Raw genomic sequence first — 22,630 nt, forward strand, 5'->3', positions numbered from 1 at the left:
GAAGCTTTGCTTAATCAGTTAGGATATTTTTGAAGAATATTAGCATTTAACCTCTTTGAAATTTTATTTTTACGTAGATATCCTTGATGTTTGGATGTCATATCAAATTGGGAGGTAGAGTAGATATAGAACTTGTAAAAAAGTTTTTTGTGATCTTTGGAATTTCATTCTTAAACAGTGTTTCATGGGATACATGTAAAATAGTGTTATGTTGTCATAAAACCTAATTTGTAAAAATGTTAAAAATATTTAGTGCTCAGAATAATCAAATATGGTGACTTTATAGCTTACCATACACAGAAGTTTATTTTAATTATCTTAGGAATTATTTTTCATTCACAATTTTTATATTTGTAATTTTAAAATAAGCCAATCTGAAATAAACTGAAAATAGATTAAATTTTAAAAATTAGATTTAAAAAAATGGAGGCAAGGTTGCTATATCCTCATCCCAGGCAGGCTTTGGTCCCAAAAGTAAGATTTTGTTCATTTTGTAAAGACTAATTACATTCAATCCTGGAGCTTTGCAAGGTGAAACCTGTTTGCTGTCACTGTTCATGGGTTCTGTTATTTTTGGGCTGTGTGGTTTGGAAATACCCATAAGAACATGAGGGTACCTGTACTTGGAGTGGGAGCTGGGGAGGCAGCTAGTCTCGAGGCTATTGGGAATTATGTGCAGGTACATGCCTGAGCTCAGGGGAAGGCCACAGAAGTCTCGGACTGTGTTCTCTCTCGGGTCAGTGCTGAGAAGTGCAAGTCAAGGCCAGAACAGATTATTTCAGGGTTGTCAGCTAGTGTTATATTCCTGGATGGTTAGGTTCATATGTCAGCTTGGCCAGGTAATGGTGCCCAGTTGTCTGGTCAAGGAAGCACTGGCCTAACTATGACTGTGAGGACATTTCATGGACTTAAATCGTCAGTAAGTTGATTGCATCTATGGCTGATTAGATCTACAGTCAACTAAAGGGAGTGTCTTCCACAATGAGAGACATTTAAGCCAATCAGTTGAAGACTTTAAAAGAAGACGTGATGACTTCAGCAGTCAGAAGAGGATATTTTCACCTCTACTTCAGCCGGCCAGCCTCTTCTGGGGAATTTATTAAAAGCCTTCATTGGAGTGGCCAGCTTGCAGCCTACCCTACAGAATTTGGATTCATGTATCCCCACAGTTGTGTGAGACATTTTATAAAATCTCATATTTACAGTTTTCTCCTGTTGCTTCTGTTTCCCTGGAGAACCCTGACTAATAACAGCTTTGGTACCAGGAGTGGGGTGCTGTGATTTGCAAATACCAGAAATGCTGGAATGGCTTTATAAATGGGTAAGGGGAAGACTCTGGAAGAATTGTGAGATGCTTGGCAGAAAAGACCTAGATTGCTTTGAATAGACTGTTGGTAGAAATATGGATGAGGCCTTAGGCAGAAATGATGAATGTGTTATTGCAAACTGGAAGGAAGGTGATCCTTGTTTTAAAGTGGCAGAGAATTTGGCAAAATTGAGTACTGGTTGGAAGGGAGAATTTGCAAGTGATGAGCTTGGATACTTAGCTGAAGAAATTTTCAAACTCAATGTGGAAAATGCAGCCTGGCTCCTCTTGCAGCTTGAAAGGGATAAGCTGAGAACTGAACTCCTGGATACAAAGAAACCAGAAATTAACAGTTTAGAAAATTCTGAGTTTCTGGAAAGTGATTCCCCAGAGAATAGAACCCCGTGTGATGATATAACCAGTCAGGCATCTCAGTGCAAATCAGGATTGGAGAAGGAATTATCTAGAAAGGATTTGTGGAAAGTCCTGTTGTCTGACAGTTGGGAACACTGTGTGCTGCCTGAGAAGCTGGTAAGTTTTTGTGAGATCTGTATGAACAGAACCACTGCCAGCCTGGAATAAAAGGGACCGATTGCTGGAAAAATTATTTCAAAGGCAGAATCATGGAAGCCAAAGAGCCAAGAAACCTTGGGCCAGGAGAGCAGACCCACCCATGCATGTAGAAAGGGTGAGTTTGCCCTGGAGTTTGCAGAGGGTGGGCTTTCCGCCCCATTGTTCAGGAAGCTTGTTACCACCCCAGGGTTCTCAGATGCCTAGGGAATTGAGGGGAGCTTGGCCACCCCATTGTTCAGGAAGAATGCTGCCACCCTAGGCCTCAGAGAGGGTGGAAGACATTCCCTGGGGATTGGGGAGAGCCTGGCCACAGCCCTACTGTTTGGAGAGGGGTAAGCCTGTGCCCCGGAGATGGCTGATAGTCCGGCTGCCATCCAGATGCTCGAAGAGGGTGGAATGGAGAACATGGCAGTCTTCCTAATATTTTGCAGATGTTGTAGTCCTTACCTCAGTGTTTGGAGAAAGCAGGGCTGCTGTTGCAAGCGCTTGGAAAGGATAGGACTGCCACTTTCTCAAGCCCCAAGGAAAAAATGTCATTCTATAGATGACTTTCAGACCTGGAAATCTAATGAAGTTTGCAATGCAGGTTTTCGGAACTGTTTGGGACCTTTGACCTCTGTTTTCCTTCCAATTTCTCCCTATGGAAATGAGAAACCCAGGTCCACAGCCAGAGGAGAATTTTGTCTTAGGACAGACCATGCCTGGCACTGATTTTGATGAGACTTTGTACTTAATACTGTTACTGAAATGATTTAAGCTTTTGTGATCATGTGATGGAATGAATGTATTTTGCATATGGAAAGAACATGTCTTTTTGTGGTCCAGAGGTTGGAGTGTGCTGGTTTGAAGCTGTTTTGTACTCCAGAAAAGGACATGTTCTTTTAATCTATTCCCGTGGGTGAAGACCTTTTGTGGGTGGGACCTTTTGATTAGGTTATTTCAATTGAGAAGTGACCCACCCCATTCAAGGTGGTTCTTAATTCTTTTACTGGAGTCCTCTGTAAAGAGAATAAAAGAAAAAATCTGGGAGAGAAACACCTAGAGAATTTGGAGAGGAGAGCCCCAGGAGAAGCAAGCAAGCAAGGACCCACAGAAATGTAAAGAGCCAGAACCTGAAAGCAATGAAACCCGGGAGAGAAGGATCAACAGACGCTAGCCATGTGCCTTCCAAAGTGATAGAGGAACCTCAGATGCCATTGGCCTGTCTTCAAAGAAGGTATCGATCATTCTGTTGATGCCTTAATTTGGACATTTTCATGGCCCTAGAACTGTAAATTTATAAATGAATAAATCCCCATTGTAAAAGTCAACCTTGGATATTACATTCTGGCAGCTTTAGCAAACTAAAACAGGGGATATGCTGTGATCTGCTAACCATTACGTTGGGGTGGGAGGGGGTAGGGGGAGCTAAGAATATTTGCCATTACCCATCTCACTTTTCAAAAACCAAACATCCTAACTTGTTAAAGTTTGTGAATGGGTTTAATAGTGAAATCTCAGTCATTTAGACCCAGTCAGGGGAAAAGTTTGCCCAGATTAGTGGAAAGCCTGCATCAAGAACATGAAAAAAAATGCCATTTCATTACTTTCAAGTAAATAACAGAGGTTATTAATGAATAAATAAGTGATGGGTGGTTCACCTATTAGTGAGTTCGTATCTGAAGTCCAGGAGGGTTCTTATCTAAACTCAGCCTTTGAAATCGTATTTACTTTTTTTCATTGACTCTGTAAACTGCCTCTTCAACCCAGCTTTTGAAAATGCTCACAGGCTTGGAGTTAGTTGAGCCTGAATTAGGGAGGTCTTCCTTTAATTTGCGGCAGGCCTGCTTCCTTAAAACAGTCATCAAGATGTTTTTATAAGTAAACTCGATGGAACTCACAGTGTGTCCAACACCCTGCTAAGTCCTCCACCTGCAATAACTCACTAAATCCATAGAACAATCCAGTGAGTTCAGCATTAGTGTCATCCTCATTTTACAGATGAGCAAACAGAGGCTTGGAGAGTTTAGTTTGCTTGTGGTTACATTGCTGTTAAGTAGCAGAGCTGCACTTGAACCCAGGACCGTGTGCATGCACTGCCCTTGCCCACAGCCGCTGTATTAACTGGCCTTTGCTAAGATGGAATATATACTCAAGAACGGAACTGGGTTATTCCACATTCTGTGCATGGGAGCTTGCCTTGACTTCTCCGGTGTAGCTGCTGCCTCAGGGCTGGCTGTATGACAACAAAGACTTGAAGGAGTTCTTGGGTGTTTGAATACACACTTTGAGTGTAGGGTTCTGGGAGGTAGAATTTCAACCAGGAGATGCACCCATGGAACAGGGCTTTTTGTTCTTGAGATATTTGATCCCTGGATTTCTGAGCCATTGAGTCATCCCAGTATTTCTCATCATATTCAGCATTTATGTGTGAGCTGAATGAGTCAGCTGGACCTCAGGAAAAAGACCCAGAGTGTGAGAAAGGAAGAGTGGGCAGAGACCAAAGGAAATCAGTGGGTGAGGAATTGGTGAGGAAAGAACCCAGATAGACTGGATCTGGGCAAAAGGCTGTGCAGATCAGAAGAGAGCAGGGGGCCGTGTTATCAAAGGGGCTCTGGTGTACATCTCACTCATCTTCAGCTGGGTGGGCTTGAATTGGGACCAGACTTGGTTTCCCAGGTCAGACTTTATTGATCCAGTCAGAGCCATGACTTTCCTGGCGGTGGGAGAACATCAGATTCTCTGTGCCTGTGACTTTAAGAGAGTCTGGGTTTTGCGGACTTTGTGGTAGAGGGTAACTCTGGTGACACCTGCATTGTTACAGCCATGTCTATCTCGTGAGCATGGATTCCCTACCAAAAGGGCTTTCAGGTGGAAATCTGCCCTTTTTCCGTCAGTCATCCCAGATCAAGGGTGATAGCTGGTGGTGCCCAACATGTCACCTGTCTCCTTGACCCAGAGAAGAATGAAGACTGCTCCGATGTGCCAGGTGGCACGACACCCCAGTTAGCCCAAAGATGTCAGGCAATGGGGCCTCAGCTCAGAGCCAGAACCCTGAATTTCTGGAGTAAGATCTTTTACGAAGGTCTGAATTTTATTCTGGCATCACAGACAATACTTGGGTCTCCTTAGCTCTTTCATCTCACTAAGAGTATCTCTTCCCTCTCTCAAATGGTCTCTTAAATTTCTGTCCCCTAACTTGGGCCCCTTTCATCTTCCTTCTCTTTCACATTCCCTTCCTTCCTTACTCTCTTCCTCTTTTCTTCTTTCACTGACAGTTTCATTTGCTCCCACGGTTTCCAGGGGGCACTTCTGTGCTTCTGACACCTATTGTGATATGAGATGCTCTGTTTACGGAGTACGTGCTGTGTACCAGGCGCTCTTCTCACATCCCCTTATTCCATCCTCCCTGCCATATTCATTTAAACAAGACAAAGCAGAGGCTCAGAGCAGTTGCCTGGCTGGTGAGTAGGGGATCTGGGATTCAAAATCAGGCCCAGGTGTCTCTGTAGCCTGTGTTTGTTTCCCCAGTCAGTGGTCCTCACCCTTTCCGTCACAGCCACGAGGCACCTGTTAGAAGGCAGATTCCTGGCTCCAGCAGCAGATCTGGCTTGTTAGATCTATGGGGATGAGGCCCAGGCATGCACTGCGTGACGGGATCCCAGGGGATCTGATGCAGCCAGCTGGGGGCTTGTCTGTGGCTGGGCAGTTGGCCTCACCACCCACCTCTTTACCTCCATTTGGACTCCCAGCTCTCTGGCCTCTTTCCTGAACTGTAGACCCGCGTGTCCAGTACGGTAGTTCCTGCCCACATGTAGCTACTGAACACTTGAAATGTGGCTGGTATGACTTAGGAACTGAATTACTAATTTTATTTTATTTTAGTTAATTAGAATTTAAAGAGCCACATGTGGCTAGTGTAGTGGACAGTGCAGGTAGAGTTTCCATTTCCTAAATCTTTTCTAACCAGAGCTCACTTATTAATAAGAAATTATCAGTGACATTTATCATTTTTAGTATTTTGTATGTTTCAGAGACAATACAGTCATGTTGCAAAAAAAAACTAAATGTGAGAGGAAAAGATTACCCAAAACCCAGTATCAAAACAAAACAAAAAAATGCACCCTATACCTATGCACATTATTGTTGCCTGGTGGTTATGACAGTGTTTGTTCACTTTTATGCCCTGCTATTTCCACTTACAATTATATCATATACTTTTTTTCCTTATTGTTCCATAGTCTTAATGACCATCTGTTGCGTAAGATCCTGTCAAGGTAATGACTTAAAACCAACATAACCTTCCGTCCCTCACCATCACCATCCATTACCAATATACTTCATCACCCTATTTTTAGCATTTTAAAGATGTTTTCCCACTATTTTCTCACTTACATTGTTTTTGATGAGAAATCCTTTGCTTCTCTGTAGTGCATGTCTTTTTCTTTCCCCCGGCTGCTCTTAAGGTTTTCTCTTTATCATTGATTTTGACCAATTAGATTATGATATCCCTTGGTGTGGTTTTCATGTTTCTTGTCCTTGGTATTTGTTGAGCTTCTTGGATCTGTGGGTTTATAGTTTTCATCAAATCTGAAATGTTTTTAGCCATTATTTCTTCAAATATTTTCTGCTACACTGTGTCTCTCAGAGCTCTCCCTCAGGGACTCCAGTTATCCTGATGTCAGTCATTTTGAAGCAGTTCCACATTTCACTTATATTCTTTTTATTAAAATTTTTTTTCTTTCTTTCTTTTTTTTTTTTTTTTTTCATTTTTATTGAGATTGTTCAGATACCATACAATTATCTAAAGATCCAAAGTGTACAATCACTTGCCCCTGGGTACTCTCATACAGCTGTGCATCCATCACACTTAATTTTTGTTCATTACTCCAGACAAGAAATAAAGTGAAAGATGAAAAAAGAAAAAAAGAAAAGGAAACTCTCATTACTCCAGACAAGAAATAAAGTGAAAGATGAAAAAAGAAAAAAAGAAAAGGAAACTCTAATCCTCCCCATCCCTAACCAACCCCCCTCAATTGTTGACTCGTAGTATTGATATAGTACATTTATTACTGTTTATGAAAAAATGTTGAAATACTACTAACTGTAGTATATAGTTTGTAATAGGTATATAGTTCTTCCCTATATGCCCCTCTATTATTAACTCCTAATTGTATTGTCATACATTTGTTCTGGTTCATGGAAGCGATTTCTAGTATTTGTACGGTTGATCATGGACATTGCCCACCATAGGATTCAGTTTTATACATTCCCATCTTTTGACCTCCAACTTTCCTTCTGGTAACATATATGACTCTGAGCTTCCCCTTTCCACCTCATTCACACACCATTCAGCACTGTTATTCATTCTCACATCTTGCTACCAACACTCCTGTTCATTTCCAAACATTTAAGTTCATCCTAGTTGAACATTCTGCTCATAATAAGCAACCACTCCCCATTCTTAAACCTCGTCCGATATCTTGGTATCTTATATTTCACATCTATGAGTTTACATATTATAAGTAATTCCTATCAGTGAGAACCTGCCATAATTGTCCTCATGTGTCTGGCTTATTTCACTCAGTATATTGGCCTCAAGGTTTTGTCATCAACCCATTTTTTTTTTTAATATGGTTTTGTTCACTCACCATACATTCCATCCCAAGTAAATAATCGATGGTTCTCTTCATGGTCATACATTTATGTGTTCACCACCTTCACCACTATCTATATAAGGGCATCTACATTTCTTCCACAAGGCAGGAGGGAGAGGCAAAGAAGATAGAGAGGCAAAAGAAAGAGGAAAAAAAAATGACAGCTAGGAAGCAGCAAAAGGAAAAATAACCTTAAATCAAAGTAGAATAAAGAATCAGACAATACCACCAATGTCAAGTGTCTAACATGCCTCCCCTATCCCCCCCCCTTATCTACATTTACCTTGGTATATCACCTTTGTTACATTAAAGGAAGCATGATACAATGATTCTATTAGTTACAGTCTCTAGTTTATGCCGATTGCATCCCTCCCCCAATGCCTCCCCATTTTTAACACCTTGCAAGGTTGACATTTGCTTGTTCTCCCTCGTAAAACAACATATTTGTACATTTTATGACAATTGTTGAATACTCTAGATTTCACCAAGTTACACAGTCCCAGTCTTTATCTTTCCTCCTTTCTTGTGGTGTCTCACATGCTCCCCACCTTCCTCTCTCATCCATATTCATAGTTACCTTTGTTCAGTGTACTTACATTGTTGTGCTACCATCTCCCAAAATTGTGTCCCAAACCACGCACTCCTGTCTTCTATCACCCTGTAGTGCTCCCTTTAGTATTTCCTGTAGGGCAGGTGTCTTGTTCACAAAGTCTCTCATTGTCTGTTTGTCAGAAAATATTTTGAGCTCTCCCTCATATTTGAAGGACAGCTTTGCTGGATATAGGATTCTTGGTTGGTGGTTTTTCTCTTTCAGTATCTTAAATATATCACACCACTTCCTTCTTGCCTCATGGTTTCTGCTGAGAGATCCTCACATAGTCTTATTAAGCTTCCTTTGTATGTAATGGATCGCTTTTCTCTTGCTGCTTTCAGGATTCTCTCTTTGTCTTTGACATTTGATAATCTGATTATTAAGTGTCTTGGCGTAGGCCTATTCAGATCTGTTCTGTTTGGAGTACGCTGCGCTTCTTAGATCTGTAATTTTATGTCTTTCATAAGAGATGGGAAATTTTCATTAATTATTTCATCTATTATTGCTTCTGCCCCCTTTCCCTTCTCTTCTCCTTCTGGGATACCAATGATACATACATTATTGTACTTTGTTTCATCCTTGAGTTCCCGGAGATGTTGCTCGTATTTTTTCATTCTTTTCTCCATCTGCTCCTTTGCGTGTAGGCTTTCAGGTGTTTTGTTCTCCAGTTTCTGAGTGTTTTCTTCTGCCTCTTGAGATCTGCTGTTGTATGTTTCCATTGTCTTTCATCTCGTGTTGTACCTTTCATTTCCATAGATTCTACTAGTTGTTTTTTTGAACTTTTGATTTCTGCCGTATATATGCCCAGTGATTCCTTTACAGCCTCTATCTCTTTTGCAATATCTTCTCTAAACTTTTTGATTTGATTTAGCATTAGTTTAAATTCCTGTACCTCAGTTGAAGTGTACGTTTGTTCCTTTGACTGGGCCATAACTTTGTTTCTCTTAGTGTAGGTTGTAATTTTCTGTTGTCTAGGCATGGTTTCCTTGGTTATCCAAATCAGGTTTTCCCAGAGCAGAACAGGCTCAGGTCCCAGAGGGAAGAAATATTCAGTATCTGGTTTCCCTGAGGATGTGTCTCAGAAAATTGCTCCATCCTTTGATGCCTCAGGTCACTGTGCTTTTCTGCCCAGCAGGTGACGCCTGTTAGCCTATAATTCTTGACTGGTGTGAGGAGGTGTGGCCGTGTTCCCCCAGGCTCTGGGGTCTGGTTCTGAGTGGAAAGGGCCCCACCCCTTTCCTCCTAGAGAAGATAGACCCCCCAGGTAGAGGTCATTAGCATTTCAATGGTCTCCCTCTCTGCTTGTGCTGTCTCCACCCTTCCCCAAGTCACAGCCCTGGAAACTGAAAATGACTGGGGCTTTCTCCACTGAGCCGAAAAAGAAACAGATAGTCCCCTTCAGACCCAGTCCAAGGTGACCCTCCGGCTCTCCAAGGTCAGTCGTCACCCAAAGCCTCTGTCTGTTTTTTGGGGATTCGTACCTGTAGTGAGCAGTTCACACTCGCTACTTAAAACCCCAGTTGGAGCTCAGCTGAGCTGTATTTGCTTGCTGGGAGAGAGCTTCTCTCTGGCACCACGAGGCTTTGCAGCTCGGGCTATGGGGGAGGGGGTCTCGTGACTTGGATCCACAGGTTTTACTTACAGATTTTATGCTGTGTTCTCGGGCATTCCTCCCAATTCAGGTTGGTGTATGATGAGTGGATGGTCTCGTTTGTCCCCCCGCAGTTATTCTGGATTATTTACTAGTTGTTTCTGGTTTTTTGTAGTTGTTCCAGGGGGACTACTTAGCTTCCACTCCTCTTTATGCCGCCATCTTGCCCCACCTCCCTTTGTTTCATTTTGAATAGTTTCTATTGCTATGCTTTTAAATTCAGTTTTCTTTTTTTCCTGTGAAGTATAGTTAGCCGTTAATCCCATCCAGTGTACTTTTCACCTCACACGTTTGGTTTTTATTTCTAGAAGTTCAATTTGGGTCTTTTTATATCTTGTCACTGTTTAACTTTTTGGATATACCAAATATAGTAACAATAATTTTTTAATGTCCTCTGCTAACTCTAGGTTCAGTGTCAATTCTGGGTGGATTTCTATAGATGGATTATTTTCTTCATTACGGATTGTACTTGCCTGCTTCTTTACATGCCTGGTAATCTTTGACTGAATGCCAGATACTGTGAATTTTACCTTGTGGAGTCCTGGATACTTTTGTATTCCTTTATTCTTTTTGAGCTCTGTTCTAGGATGTAGTTATTTGGAAACAGTGATCCTTTCCATTCTTGCTTTTATGATTTGTTAGGCAAGTAGAGCAGAGCTCCATTCAGTACTAATTATTCCCCACACGCTGAGCAAAATCTTGAGTATTTTCCTCAATACCTTGTGAGCCATGAGTTTTCCCAGTCTAGCTGGTGGGAATAGGCACCATCTCCAGCCCTGTGTCACGGTTCCCTGGGATCCTTCTAGACATTTTCCCCTTGACCTTGGCTGGTTTCCTCACATGCATGTGCTGATCAGTACTCTGCTGAATACGTGAAAGAGACTCTCTTTAGGTCTCCTGGGTTCTCTCTCTGTGCGGCATTCTCTTCTCTCATCCAGATGTCAATGGCCTAGGGTAGTGGGAATGGAAAACCAAAAGGGAATGGAGTTGTAAAACTATAAGAAAAAAAAAGACTTGGGGCAAGTGAGAAGAGAATTGGAGTGTGGGACCATGAAAATGTCCTGGGATTGGTGCTGGTCCAAAATGAGATAAGCACAGATATTGAAAATGTTTTGCAACTTCTTTGAACAAATTGTCAGAGTAACATTGTGTCGGTCGAATTGGCTAATGACTACAGTCGGGGCTTGGATTTTATGTTTCATTTTTCTAGTAATTTTTAATTCTATTTTACAAGAAAATGAGTCTTTGACAGATGGAAATTTAAAACAAAACCCCAAAAACCTAGCCCTTTACTACTGATAAACTGAAAAGGAAGTAGTGGCCTGGAAGATTTGAGAGATACGAGATGGTGTCAGAGGTGGAGGTGGAAGTGTGTTTGATTTTTAGCTCTGGTCGGTTTCCATTGAAGAAACTGAAGGTCACTGAAGGGATCCTGGTGAAGTAATTCATGCCAAATACCAACACTGGGTGGCATTGTGCTGGCTTCCTCATCGCAATCCCTGATGTAGTCCTCTGCAAACTCTCTCCATAGTTACCCCCAGAGGGATTAGGGGACAGGCCAAGGTTTTGTTTCTGGGAAGTGACAAAGCCAAGGTTGGAACCCAGGTTGAAAGATTTTCCACTTCTGGCCTCTCTGCCTTGCCCCTCAGAGGCGGCACACGGGGAAGGCTGGGGACTGCCGAGGTGGGCACGGCCCTGTGGGCTCACTGAGGCTGCGTGAGCCTGGACTTCCATGCATTTGAGCTGAGCCTACTTGAGTGGTTTTTTTCTGTTGTTTTGTTTTTAGTTACTTTTTAAGATCGCCTATTCTGGAAAAGCTGTTTGAAGAAGTAGCTGAGGTGAGCTGCACTGACCAGTACCTGTAGGTGCTTCACCCACCATAGGAGGCTAACAGATTCTTGAGGGGCAGCTAGTGCAACTGAGGAACTGAATCTTTAATGCTGTTTAATTTTAATTAATTTAAATTTACAGATATGTAGCCGCATGTTGCTGGTGGACACTGTGGCCAGCACAGGTGGAATGAAGTTACTAATTGGGGCCGCACAATAAGAACATAAATCTAAATGATTGCTGTTTTCTTTTCTTCCTTTCCTCTGGAAGTACTCTCATTGTCAGGAAAACCTTGCAGTTTTACTTTTCAAGGAGATATTTTGGAACTGCAATTTGTGGTCCAGTCTTAACAGCTAAGGGCCAATTACTTTTCCAAAATAGAGTATAAGTCATTTCTGTTTCTAGAGAGAAAGGGCATTAGTGAGTATTGAAAATTTAGTTTCGTCAGATTAAATGGCTGACCTCTTTTTGTGACACCTTCAGCTGCTGTTTCTTCATCAAGCTACATAGACTTTATTTAGCACATGCATTTTTTTCTTTTCAACTGAAGGTGTCCCTGAAGGCAAATATAAAATATTCATTCACTGAATCTATGAGAAGTGTTTCTTTGGTGTGGATTTTCCATGAGTCAATATGTGCATTTATTAGTCAATATTTTATAAACTATTGTAATAAGAGGCAAATAAAGAGTGACTTTGACTCTTGTATTCTAAAACTTTGTAAGACAAATTTTGACCCTGGAAAAACTATTTATTTGGCATTTTTCATGTGCACATCACCAACTTTTTCCTGGTGGAGGGGATTCTTTTGCTAGAAGCAGGATGATCCAAAGCTAGAATTTTTAAAACATATAACATTGATCCTCTCCTCCCTCACCAACATTTTTATGTTTGATGCTAATTGTCCAGGGGTGGTTTAGAACTTTGCACTTTTATTTGACCAAGATGAATAGTATGAAGTGGAAATGCTGGTTTAGAGATAAGCCTAAGGCATAGCTTAATTCAAAGTGTGTTCCCTGGACCAGCACCATCAGAAATGAAAATATCAGGCTCCTTTCCAGACCTACTAAAGCAGGAAATCTGTGTTTTAACAAATTTCTGCTGGGTGATTCTGGTGCAGGAGCCTAATTTTTAGATGTTCCCTGCTTAACCATTATTCCATTCTGTCCTCTGTCTAAATTAGCTGTGCCATAGCTACAGCTGGTTCCTGGTTGTCATGGCTCCCAAGTAGGTGAAGTAGTGAATGAGGATAATGAAATCAATCCCTGCTCAAGGAAGTAGTGAATGAGGATAATGAAATCAATTCCCTGCTCAAGGCTTGATTGGGAAGGCCAAGAAATCCCCCTATTCCCCTTGGACCTAGAGATACTCCTTTTGGAACTGATACAGGGAGGAAGACTGAATAGTATGTCAGAAAGAGTGCTGACTTTGGACCAGAGACGTCTGGGTTTTAATCTCAGCTCTTACTATTAGCTACATGGGCAAGTTTGCCTGGCATCCTCGGCTTTTGTTTCCCCATCTATAAAATAAAGATGTAGCAAAACTCCACCATAATGAGATCAGTGAGATTCAGCTGCCTCAAGTGCAGGTTCACATTATTACAAGATTAATGTGCTAACCCAAGCCACCCTCGGCCACCAACCGAGCTCTGGATTGTCATGTCCCCATCCGTCCTGGCCCTGGTTGTGGCTTGGTGACACCTGCTGGGGGTTGGCTGTTTTAAGTTAAATGTCAACGAGGATGATTCTGGATCCTGCACTTGACTGGAACTTGCAGAACAGCGGCAGTGTTTCCAGGAACTTCCAGGTTAGTTGGTGTCAGTTTCATTGGTTGGATCTGAAGTGATTCAACCTGGAGAATACTTGCTCTCTGCCCCACTGCTTCTCAGGATGAGGTTGCTTGCTGCTTCCCTGCCCTTCCCTCAATGCCCTCCTTCTCCAAAGAAGACATAGCTTTTGGCCTGCCTCTGCTTGGAAGATGGGAGCCAGTCACCAATCAAGCTATATCCAAATTTTTGTCATCACAAGGGATTTTTACAGAGTTGTCATGACTATTAAGTGAGATTTAAAAGCGCCCATTACTTAGAAAGTGCCTCAAAATGTGACAATTCTCTTCTCCTTCTCCAAGTAGGAAGAGAGAAACTGGATTCCATACATAGGTGTGTGCTCAACAACTGTTTAAATAGTGCTTGTTGGCCTCGCAGCACAATGAAACAAGCGTGCACTTCAGAGTCAGACAAACCTGGGTTCCCATCCTAGGCAGTTATGCCTGGACTAGCCTCCCCAGCCGGTTTCCTTGTTGAAGAAATGGAGATGGTAACATTTAACTCCCAAGTAGTGTGTCTGTATGCCGAGAAAAGGAAACCCAGAAAATTGGGAGTAATCCCAGGGCATCATTTCCATTGAGTCCCGAGAATAATCAATTCCATATTCTTGGACTGTTTCATGATACTGACAAGTGATATGTTTTATTTCTGCCTCTTTGGTGAGTCCTTTGCATGCTCACTGAAACCTAGAGTAGGTGACAGGGAATGACTTTGAGGACTTCTCTATAAAAGGCATGTAGCAGTACAGGGACAGAAAGGGGGGCTAATGATGGAGTAATGTGTAGCAATGTTTTTAAAATTTTTTTGTACGAATGCTCCAAATACGGTACCTGAAACATTTGGAAGGCAATCAATAGATTTTTTTTTTCCCTCTCACTCTGACAAAATACAGACTAATAAATTTGGGTGTAGAATCCAGATTCTAAACTCAGGTGGTCTTTTAAACTGCAGTGAAAACTGGAGTTTAAGTACTTCAGGCTGACTGAGGCCCTGCCGTCTTGGGTCTGGGAGGGAGTTTTAAATTTTTTTCTTGAAATAAAGGAGAAGCCGATGCAGCCACTGAGCCCCTGGCCACTGCTGTGTGTACACAGGAGAGTCCAGCTCTGAGGGCTGGAGGCAAGAGGGTTTGCCAGCCCCAAATTGCCAGCTGGGCAGTATTTTAAATGATGATCATGCTAGTACATGCTCGTTATTAAAAGTTTTGGGAAATGTAGGAAAGTATAAAGAAGCAAACAGCTAGCAAACAATCTGTGCCCACTCAGAGGTACTGTAACTCTAGGGCAGATTTTCTTTTTACCCTTTTTTTTTTTTAACTTTCAGTTTCTTCTTTACATAGTGAGATCATACTACTTATACAGTTTTTACATTTGGCTTATTTTTTTAACTTTTCACATTATAACAAGGGTTAAGAAATGTAAAAAGTTTTAATTCTTTTTCCAGATTACAATGCACATAATTCTAGGAGATTTTAATATAGAAATGTATGAAGTAAAAGGTGAAATTTCATTTTAATACTGTTTACAAGCATACCTAATATCAGAAAAATTTTTAAAAGATGGAAATGTATAAAGTAGAAAGTGAAATTTCTCTTTAATACAACCTACCAGTGCTATATAATACTGTATTAGATAAATTAAAAAAAATTATATAATAGAAAGTGAAATTTCCCTACCAGTGCTGACCACTATTAGTTGTAGCATGCAGTCTTCCTGTTTTTTCCCTTTTGTATATCACTGATGTATGTGTGTGTGGAAATTACTGAAACAGAACTGTACTGTGAATACCATTTTTCAAAAGTTTTTTTTTTTTTTCCAATTACTAATATATTTTGGGTATCCTTCTATAGTAAAAGCATTTTCCAATATCATTAAAACACTTAGTTGAATGGTGTTTTAAATGGCCACATAATAGTCCATCCTTTAGGTGTACCCTGCTTAGTGCAGCCATTCTGTGAAGGCTGCCATTTGGGAGCTAAGTAAATATTTATCCACATTTCTGATTCTTTCTCTAAGCTAAGTTCCATCCAGCACAACTGGGTCAGAGAATAAACATTTTAAAGTTCCCCCTCTGGCAAGAGTTCATCATTTTACACTCTCATCAGTAGCTTATAGAAATATGTAGTGAGAGTGGCAATCACAAATATTAAAAAAAGCAAAAAAAACAAAAAAAACTTTGTTGGTGCTATCAGTGAAAAAGCTCTTGTTTTAAATTGGGTTTCTTAGAATACTAGAGGGTTAAATGTTTTTGCATGTTTAATGATGATCTTCTATGAATAAAAACTTGGTTCACAGGTCCAATTCCTTGGAGCTTCTTTCCCCACTCCTGGAACCCAGAGCCCAGAGTTCGGGGGTGGGGGGGGGTGGGGGGGTTGGCATTTCCACGTGGCCTCCTTGCTCCCTCTAGTGGCCGCAGCTGCAGCTTAGATTCCCTCTGGGATGGGCCTCGCTTCCCTTCCTCTCATCAGAAACCAGAAACCAGAAACTGTCACCCTGCGGGAATTCCTGGAAGGGAGCAGTGACAGGGAGCCCCGCAAATGGGGCTGGACCTCGACCTTATTTATGGTCAGGCAGTGTGAGTTGTTTTTCTTTCCTGGTTGTGCAGTGCCTCTTGGGGTGGGCAGTTTGTGTCCTTGTCTCCTGAGGAAGGACAGGTCAGCTCTTGCCCTGGGTGGGGGCCGAAGGTGGAGGAGACACTCTATTCATTTCTCATTTTCCTCTCTAAACTTTGAGTCCTCTGGTGGCGTTTTATAGAAAGTGAAGTTGTAAGCAAATAAAATAAACTGCCTTGGTTCTCGCGGGGGTTCTGTTGGTGAACTCTGAAGTCATTTAGCTGTAGGCAGTTGTTCTTGGTACCCTAGGTGAGCAGAGTCTGGAAATACTTGTGAAGATTCTAGAATGAGAGGCTTCTAGAGGAGAGGGAAGGACAGGAAAGAAGGTTTGAAGAGCTGAAGAATTGAAGCCTTCTGGCATTTGCCTCTCTGCCTACCACACACTCCCCGATTCCATTAAAATTTGTTTTAGGTTTAAAAATAAGATACAGTCATTGCAGCAAGAAAACTAATTAAAAATCACCCATATTCCTATACCCAAATAGAATGACTATTAACATTTGGTATATGTCTGCAGTGTGTGAGAATTTGCATAATTTTGCAATCATACAGGTTTGTGAGTGGATATATTCATGTCTGTACACAGACACATGCGCGTGCTTTTATGTCTTACCTAAGAAATACTTCTCCAAAGTCAAAGATAGTCACCTGTATTTTCTTATAAAAGTTTTTGTTTTTCACACTTAGGTCTTTAATCCATCTGGAGGTTTTCATATTAACTTTTTTTTTTTAAATGGCTTCTTCCTCTGCAGTGACGCTGTTGAGGTGTTCTCTGTGATCAGACAAATATTCATGACTGTCCCTTCTCCCACATCTGCCTTGTGCTGCTCTGCCTGATCTGGGGCATCGCGAGGCAGGGCAGTCATCATTTGCCTAGTGGGTTTCTCTGTGTCTTGAGCACTGTTCACGTTCATGCTTGTGATGTTGGTGATTTTGCTTTCCTGTGTGACACCACAAGTGTTTAGAATCCATTGTCTTTGAAGCTCCCACAGAGTCTGTTGAGTATGTTTTGCACCTGGCCCTGGAAATGCTCTCAGATCTGTGGATGCTGCTGAGTAGCTGACCCAGGGACTGCCATAAAGATGCTCCTGCTGACCTCGAGCGAGGGTATCTTGAATACCTTTTCCTTTCTCTTCTGGGTTCTGTTGAATTCTGACTTTTGGTTTTCCCCGTGACGTTTCTCTGTGTCCAACTTCCTTTGCTTATAAGGACTTCAGTATATTGGATTAAGTCCCACCCTCTTTCAGTTTGGGCACCTTAACTATTGACATCTTCAAAGGTCCTTTTTACAAATGGGTTCATACCTACAGAACCAGGGGTTGGGATCAGAACGTGCCTTTTGTGGGGCCATAATTCAATTCCCAGCACCCTTCTGTGTCTTTTTTCACCGCATACTAACTTTTCTTTTCACCTGCCTTTGTGTTTTTTCCTTAGGCCGGAAGTTGAGGGGAAAAGCCTTTTATTTTGTCAACGGCAAAGTGTTTTGTGAGGAAGACTTCCTGGTGAGTATGCTAACCATGACTTCCTTGCCCCCAGTCCTGACCAGAGTCAGGAGGAACGAGGATGTGGAGAAGCTGGGACCAGGCAGAAGAGAGCAGTCTTTGTGCAAGGTGCACTGCCCGAGAGGGGCCATGGCTTTCCTTCCGTAGATTTATGAGGGATGCTCCAGGTTTCTGAGGCAAATACAGACTGCAGAGCTTTGTGCTTTGAAAGGACTCTAGGGTCATTCAGCCTGTCCTCTACTTGCTTTCCCCAATTTTCCCTCTTCCACTCATCTCTTAAACCCTGGACTTCTCTTTCCATCCTGCCTCTCTTCCTGGAATCCAGCCTTGCCCATGAATCTGCAGTTCTCCAGTGTATCAGTGACTCCCAGATCTGAGCCCCAGCCCTTCCAGCACCTTTGAGAGCCAGCTGCTAATATCTCACTACCCGCTAGTCATGTCCCTGGGCTGTCCCCCAGCCCTGACTCTTTACTTGTCTGAAGCAGAGAGCATCATCATCTTGGCCTTATCTCTGAGACAGACCTCCACTCCTGGGCTCCACCCCCCTTGCTAGAAACCTGGCCACCCCTCCTCCTTCCTCATTTCTCCCAGAATGCAGACAAGCATTGAGCCTTGTGCCACTTAGTCCTCCGTGTGTCTGCTTAGTACATAACTTCATCATGGCTCAACCTGGCTAGCACAACAGTCTTGTCTACACTGCCTGCACAAGGAAGCCTTACATAGTGTGGGTCTGACCTGCTTAGCCCCCAGTGTCTCCAGGGGAAAAAGGAGTCTTGGGAGTGCTCTCAGATCTGACCCTCACTCCCTCTACAGTCTTGTGTCTCTTGCTTGCTCTCTGTGGCTTGCTGTTTTCTGCACTCCCTACGTAGCCTCACATCCTTCATGCCTTTGCTTGTGCTGTTTCCCCTGCTTAGAATGTCTTCACCACTTTCTTTGTCCAGATAACTCCGACAGCCTTCCTTGTCCCTCCTGTTCCCACAGTCAAATGCCTCTTCTCTGTGCTGCTGCCACTATGCCCTGGGTTGTCCTGGCAGAGCAGTTAGCACTCTGCATCAGCTCTGCTTGCAGTTATCTCTCCCCTACTTGACTGTAAGCTCCTGTAGTGGGAAAATCATGCTTTTTCACTTTTGCATCTTCAGATCCTAGTAAAACAGCATGAAGCAGAAAGTGGGTGCTTGGGAAATGGTAGTTGAGCTGACTGATTACCATAAATGCCTGCCATTTCACAGATGGGGAATGTGAGAACCAGAGATGGGCCAGCTTCTTTGTGGATGTACACTGCCCTTTTTTCCCCACCTTCCCTTGGAGGAAAGTTCTATTTGGTTTTCACAGATGAGGATTGATTCATTATAACTCTCAAACCCAAATTCGCTTAAGCAAAAAGGAAGTTCATTCCGGCAATGTCATCGGGGTCCTTATCTCTTCAGTTCTTGGTTCTGCCTCCCATGGTGTTAGCATCAGTCTCAGGCTCTATGTGATGACCAGATGGTGGCAGCAATCCAGAGTTTATGTTGTCAGTTTCAAATCTTATGGGCAAGAGTGCCTGTCCTTCTTACAGAAGCCTCAACAAAAGTCTCCTGAAATCTCATTGTCTCTTATTGGGTCATGTACCCATCCCAGGACAAATCATTGCTGTTAGAGGAATGGGATGCTCTCATTGGGTGGGTGTGAGTCACGTGCCCCACCTTAGAAACCATCATGGAGTCAGTCCCACAGGAATCATGGGAATCACAAGATGGAGGGTACGGGGGTTGGATCCCAAATGAAAATAAGTTTCCACGCTAATAGGGTGTAGATAATGGGCAGTAGAAACCTACAGTACATGGTGTAGAGTTACAGAAAGGTTTCCCCTTTTCTTTTTTTCCCTACCTCCCTTTCCATTGTGTTGTCCCTTGTTTGCAACACCTAAGTTTCTAGTATCTTACAGGGTGTATTATCTAGTATGTTTTCTGAAGAGAGTTACCCATTTTTTTGCAGCTATGGGTATTTTTTGCCTGTTTTATGGTAAGGTAAGGTATAGAATATTTCTCCAGTTTCTATGAAGCTAAGTATGAAAGGCATTGGAGTTGAGACCAGAACCAGACTTGAATTTGAGTCCTGACTTTACTCCTTTTAAGCTGTGTAACCTTGAGAAGGTCAGTTAACCTATCTGAGCGTCTATTTGCGTCCATTTGAGCAATGGGGATAGAAATACATAGGTCGCAGAACGGTTTTAAGGATTAGAACAGTGGCCTTTAAACTTGAGGTGCCACAGTATCCCCTGGAGGGCTTGTGTAAACACAGTTTGGGGGCCTGTATTAGTCAGAGTTCTCTAGGGAAACAGAACCAACAGGATATAATATATAATATATATAATGTAAATATTATGAGATGTTTTATAGGAATTGTGATGTGATGTTTTATATGCAGCTGTGGGGATGGACAAATCTAGATTCTGTAGGGCAGACTGATGAGGTTTACAATGAACCTAGGAGAAACTGGCTGGCTGGAGTAGAGATGAAAATTCTTCTTCTGACTGCTGAAATCATCACTTCTTTTAAGGCCTTCAACTGACTGGATGAGACTTCTCTCTGTTGAAGGCAGTTTCCTCAGTTGATTGTAGATGCAATCAGCCACAGATGCAATAAACTTACTGATGATTTAAATCTACAAAATGTCCTCACAGTAACAATCAGGCCAGTGCTTGCTTGACCAAGCAACTGGACACCAAAACCTAGCCAAGTTGGCACATGAAATTAACTATCACAGTCCACCCCTTGTCAACTTGGTACCCATACACATCACCTTAAACCACACTTACGCTCTAAATAAAAACAATAAGTTATATTTTTGCTTAACAGTACTCAACTGTCCAGAAATGCACTAACTCTCTCCAGAGTAGGGTGCAAGTCCTTGGGTAATATTCACTGTTAAACTCAATATTCTATAACTTAAATACTGAGACATGAAGTTAATGCAACTTACATCATATAATAAGGTGATAAGATAGGGAAGAAAATGAAGACGTTTGCTTTATGTTTATATACAAACATACTCATAACAAAGCAAGGAAGAAATATTCATAACCGTTACAGTCCTGGTCACGTGGTTATAGCTTGTGTTTTTTTTTTAATTCAATTTTATTGAGATATATTCACATACCATACAGTCATCCAAAGTGTACAATTGTTCACAGTACCATCATATAGTTGTGCATTAATCACCCCAATCTATTTTTTTGAACATTTTCCTTGTACCAGAAAAAGTAAAAAGAAGAATAAAAATAAATAAAAAAGAACACCCAAATTATCCCCCCACTCCCATCCTATTTTTCATTTAGTTTTTTGTCCCAATTTTTCTACTCATTCATCCCTACACTGGATAAAGGGAATGTGATCCACAAAGCTTTCACAATCACACTGTCACTCCTTGTAAGCTACATTGCTATAAATCGTCTTCAAGAGTGGGCTACGGGGTTGCAGTTTGATAGTTTAAGGTATTTACTTCTAGCTATTCCAGTGCATTAAAGCCTAAAAAGCGTTATCTGTATAGTGCATAAGAATGCCCTCCAGAGTGACCTCTCAACTCCATTTGGAATCTCTCAGCCACTGAAACTTTATTTTCTTTCATTTGCATCCCCTTTTTGGTCAAGAAGATGTTCTCAATCCCATGATGTCAGGTCCAAATTCATCCCTGGGAGTCATATCCCGTGTTGCCAGGGAGATTTACACCCCCGAGAGTCAGATCCCACGTAGCAGGGAGGGCAGTGAGTTCACCTGCCAAGCTGGCTTAGCTAGAGAGAGAGGGCCACATCTGACCAACAAAGAGGTACTCGGGGAGACTCTTAGGCACAATTATAAGCAGGTTTAGCCTCTCCTTTGCAGTAACATATAGCTCATGTTTTATAACTACCATCTTCCACTGCCCATTTTGTATTCCCTTTACCTTCAGCAAAGACCTTAGCTGGCTGTGGTTCTTTGCCTGGTGGAGGACTGAAACCTTCATTCCTGACATTTCTGAACCATTAGTAGTCCTACCTGGGTTGGGTTGTTGCAGTTTTCCATTGACTTTAATCATAGTGCATGGCAGTACTATGAGATGCCCTAGGGGATCTCCCGTATTCCAGGCAAACTAGCCAAGGTGACACAGGAACTTAACCAACACATGGCCCCACCCCCAGAGTTTCAAATTCAGTAGGTCTGGGGTGGGTCTGAGAATTTACATTTCTTACAACTTCCCAGATGATGCCAGAGAACTCCTCTTTGAGAGCCACTGGGTTAGAGATGAGAGCTTTCTATGTACAGTCTCTTACAACAAAGCATGACACTGGTGGGTGGTCAGATGCAGTTGTTGTCATGGTGAGTGGTATTAGTATTTGTATTACATTTGCTCCCCTCCCAGCTTGGCACATAAAAGTAAATTCTAGAGCGGGGAGGAAGGTGGTAGAAATGGCTTTTGCAACAGAAGATACTCCACGACTCGTCACACAGCAGCGTTGTCCTTGGGGGAAATGACAGATTCCTGCACAGAATGACTCTTCTTGAGAAGTTCCTTGTTAGCCTCCTGACTGGTGGGGAAGTGGCTGGACTTATCCTCCTTGCCTGGGCTTAACTTTCTTTTCTCTTACCTCTGCAGTACTCTGGTTTCCAGCAGTCTGCTGATAGGTGTTTTCTATGTGGCCATCTGATAATGGATATGGTGAGTAGAGCCAGCTGAACAAGATAAAAGCATGGTGGGTTGCGGGGGGGAGGTGCATTCAGCTAAAAAAGAAATTAATAATTGAGAACAGTGTTTCTTATCTTAATTTGTGGTTACAGCTGGTTTTATTGAAAGACGGCCCCATGCATGCAGTTTGCTTGCTCTTAATAGAGCCCACATTGTTTACCTTTATTGGTATTTGCATCCTTGACCCACCAGACTGCACAGTGTTTCTGGTAATGCACCTCCTTCTTTGGTCTGTTTGGATCATGCAGACCTCCTCTCTCTGATTTCGCTGTGTGATCCTTGTAGTGTCCCAAGTGGGATGCAAAATGGAGCCTATTTTTACTGCAGAAATCTCAGCTCCTTGGAGTCAGGTGCAGAAATTCAGATGAACCTGGTTGTTTCTGCCCCCAGCTTCTGCCTGGCTC

General features: G+C 42.3%; 1 protein-coding gene across 2 annotated transcripts in view; it reads left to right on the plus strand.

Moving 5' to 3' along the window:
* LIMD1 (LIM domains containing 1) overlaps positions 1 to 22,630 on the plus strand; it is an 80,694-nt gene that overhangs the window by 48,082 nt on the left and 9,982 nt on the right. For both annotated transcript variants that reach the window (XM_037849004.1, XM_037849014.1), the window contains exons 3-4: positions 17,455 to 17,522; positions 22,137 to 22,199. In XM_037849004.1, coding sequence (XP_037704932.1) covers positions 17,455 to 17,522; positions 22,137 to 22,199 — 131 coding nt within the window. The remainder of the gene's footprint in view (positions 1 to 17,454; positions 17,523 to 22,136; positions 22,200 to 22,630) is intronic.

Source organism: Choloepus didactylus, chromosome 1 (genome assembly GCF_015220235.1).
Source record: "Choloepus didactylus isolate mChoDid1 chromosome 1, mChoDid1.pri, whole genome shotgun sequence".
NCBI classification, from domain to species: domain Eukaryota; kingdom Metazoa; phylum Chordata; class Mammalia; order Pilosa; family Megalonychidae; genus Choloepus; species Choloepus didactylus.